This window comes from Phytophthora parasitica (assembly GCF_000247585.1).
Source record: "Phytophthora parasitica INRA-310 unplaced genomic scaffold supercont2.572, whole genome shotgun sequence".
Lineage (NCBI taxonomy): Eukaryota > Oomycota > Peronosporomycetes > Peronosporales > Peronosporaceae > Phytophthora > Phytophthora nicotianae.
In genome coordinates this window covers 1-2414 of record NW_008649558.1, presented here as the reverse complement: position 1 = coordinate 2414, position 2414 = coordinate 1, and the positions used below count along the sequence as shown (strand labels likewise).

Here is a 2414-nt window from a genome sequence, read left to right as displayed (position 1 = left end):
GGTTAGAAATTTCAACACACCAAATTTACGCAAATAAGGCTTACCGTAGTTTTGCAGATTGTGTCACCGTACGAAGCTCATGAGTGCCTGAACTGCAGCCAAATCTTCCCCATGAGCCAACATGTCATTTTGAACTGCGAGATTCAATCGATAACTGGCGCAACCTACTAGCGGAATTCCCATCAGATTTGCTAGCCGTCGGTTTACGGAGCAGTTGTTGGCAACAAAAAACCGACACTGCTCCAGCTGTACCCCGTAATCACGGGGAAGCATGTCGGCCAGGAAATCGAGGTGTCTTTGAGCAGAGAGGTCGTTGTCCGGTGCGTCCAAAAGCGGCGCCATGCTCAGCAAAGGTGTCTTTGGAGACCCATTCACTTCATAGCAGGCGAAGACCGCAATATATTGCTCCGACGCATGTGTCCGTCGAGCATGAAACCAAATCGCGTCGGAATCTCCGACGCGATTGAACGCTCGACGGCGACGATGACCCCGTCCATGGCATCAGGCAACGTCTCCTGCGAGATCGGGTCCAGGTTTGAGTAGCTTACATACATCCACATTCATACATGCATTTGTTAGCTTCAGGTAGATAAAAAAAAGTTTTTAGAAACTAGATAAATTCACCGTCTTGCTTCACGACTCTCGCAAAAAGAGAGTGGCAAGTTGCATGTGATCGTCCAGCTCATCCACGCATGCAGGTTGAAAGCCGAGTGACGAACGTAGTTCACCAGCGAGCCCGTTTGTGCTGTCGTAGCCTCGAGCATGACGGCTGCGTAGTCGGGGTGTTCTCGTCTGACGTGCTGCATCAGGTTCGAGAATCCATTGCGATGTGATTGCTTCCGCACCGTGCCGCAACAGCAACGAAAGTACTCGAGAATCACCTAATCGTTGTCGTCGCGACACGGGCGGAAGTAGAAGCCCGAGACCTGGGCGTTGGTGTACGTAGGGTTGCTAGGTCGGACGGCACGAACCATTTGGGCTAAGGGCTTGAGTCTTGCGTAGGGAATTCAAAAATGAAGCTGTGGCTTGAGGGTAGACTAACATGAAGATTGGCGTTGACTGAGGAAAAGTAGTTGAATGGCTGCCATGAAAAATAATTATATAAAGGAAGTGTGAATAAATTATGCAATATCAAAAATGAAATGATAAATTATCTGAACATCGAGGTGATAAACAAAAACGCATAATTTATTTTTATTTTTGTAAATAATGTTATTGACAAAGCTATTTTCGGAGGCCCTGCATAATCTCATTGCATATTTCAAACTCGCGCTTACTTGCAGGTGATCCAACATGCACTTGAAATTAATCTGTTCCCGTTATTGGCTGAGTCGAGGAATCGTTGTCGACTGCGCGATATAGAATTAGACACACTCACTCGACGTTCCGCAAGCGTTGACGGCTCTTCATACAGCAAGATATTCTTCTCAATTGGTGGTACAAATGGCATTTGATGGACAGGAGTTGAAGTGGCTAGAGGTGAGAACCAAAGATCCATGCACGTGCTGGTTGGTTTTGATGGTACTGACTCGTGTTGTCAAGTCTCATAATTTCACATCGTGGGGCATCCACGTATCTCGAACACTAGAGAGGAAGCACCGAGAGCCCCACGAGAGTTACAGCTTGTCTGGAGCCTGCACAGGAATCCTAAATGGCCACATGTAGGAAAAGTTTTTGTGTCTTCTTGAAAAGTGTATCACATAATAATTCCTGCATTTTTGCTTGTCAATAGCGCTGTGATTGTTGGAGGCAAAGAAGAATTGCCAAGTGAGAGCTTCACGAGCGTATCACGACTGGATTTGTTTGACTTGAACACTACCAAATGGCTCACTGGGTACGATGTCCACGGGGAGCTCACTCACCGTATCGGCCACTCTGTGGTCACGCTGGACAAGAAAGCCTACACCTTTGGCGGTGAGCCACTAGATCCGAGCGTTGGCTTCGAGGTTTCACTGAACGGGCTCATAGGCGACATGTTCGAGATCAGCTACGAGGAAGACGTCCTATACTGCATTGATATCACTCCGATCAGTGGAGATGGCACAGATCCTACTATTCCACCTTTACCTGCTCCAAGCGAGCGAGCGTGGCATGCCAGTGCTGCAGTTGTATATCGAGAAACTACTAGCGACCCAGAAAGCCCGCCTACTCAAGGCATTCTCGTCCTCGGAGGAAAGAATTCTAAAGGTGCAACTTTGTCGGATATCTGGATGCTGACAGTGAATACTCCAGGACACAAGCCACGCTGGCAGCAGCTCTCGGTACGTGCTACACCCCAACGCAACATTTGACTGCACCTTTTTGCTAACTGTTACTGTGAATGCAGCCTACTGGTAACAGTCCACTACCGTTGGCGTACCATAATGCTGTTACAATTGGTGGAGGAGATAAGGTCGTGGTTCTTGGAGGCACAC

General features: G+C 48.0%; 3 protein-coding genes across 4 annotated transcripts; 1 reads left to right on the top strand and 2 right to left on the bottom strand.

Annotated features, from left to right (window-relative positions):
* Positions 1–371: 371 nt before the first annotated feature.
* PPTG_25029 (hypothetical protein) lies at positions 372–764 on the bottom strand (the record flags this gene model as incomplete). Its single annotated transcript, XM_008919206.1, has 2 exons — positions 372–543; positions 625–764. 2 exons carry the CDS (start codon positions 762–764, stop codon positions 372–374), a joined length of 312 nt encoding a protein of 103 aa, XP_008917454.1.
* Positions 765–881: 117 nt separating this feature from the next.
* Positions 882–974, bottom strand: PPTG_25028 (hypothetical protein; the record flags this gene model as incomplete). The annotated part of the gene is made up of 1 exon (XM_008919205.1): positions 882–974. One exon carries the CDS (start codon positions 972–974, stop codon positions 882–884), a length of 93 nt encoding a protein of 30 aa, XP_008917453.1.
* A 265-nt stretch (positions 975–1239) lies between these two features.
* Positions 1240–2364, top strand: PPTG_20409 (the record flags this gene model as incomplete). Of its 2 annotated transcripts, XM_008919204.1 has the most annotated exons (4): positions 1303–1479; positions 1543–1661; positions 1733–2261; positions 2341–2364. In XM_008919204.1, the coding sequence occupies exons 1-4, from the start codon at positions 1444–1446 to the stop codon at positions 2362–2364; spliced, it is 708 nt and encodes a 235-aa protein (XP_008917452.1). In that variant the 5' UTR covers positions 1303–1443. The 2 variants fall into 2 exon arrangements, with proteins under 2 accessions (XP_008917451.1, XP_008917452.1); XM_008919203.1 differs by having other exon boundaries at positions 1240–1661.
* Positions 2365–2414: the final 50 nt, after the last annotated feature.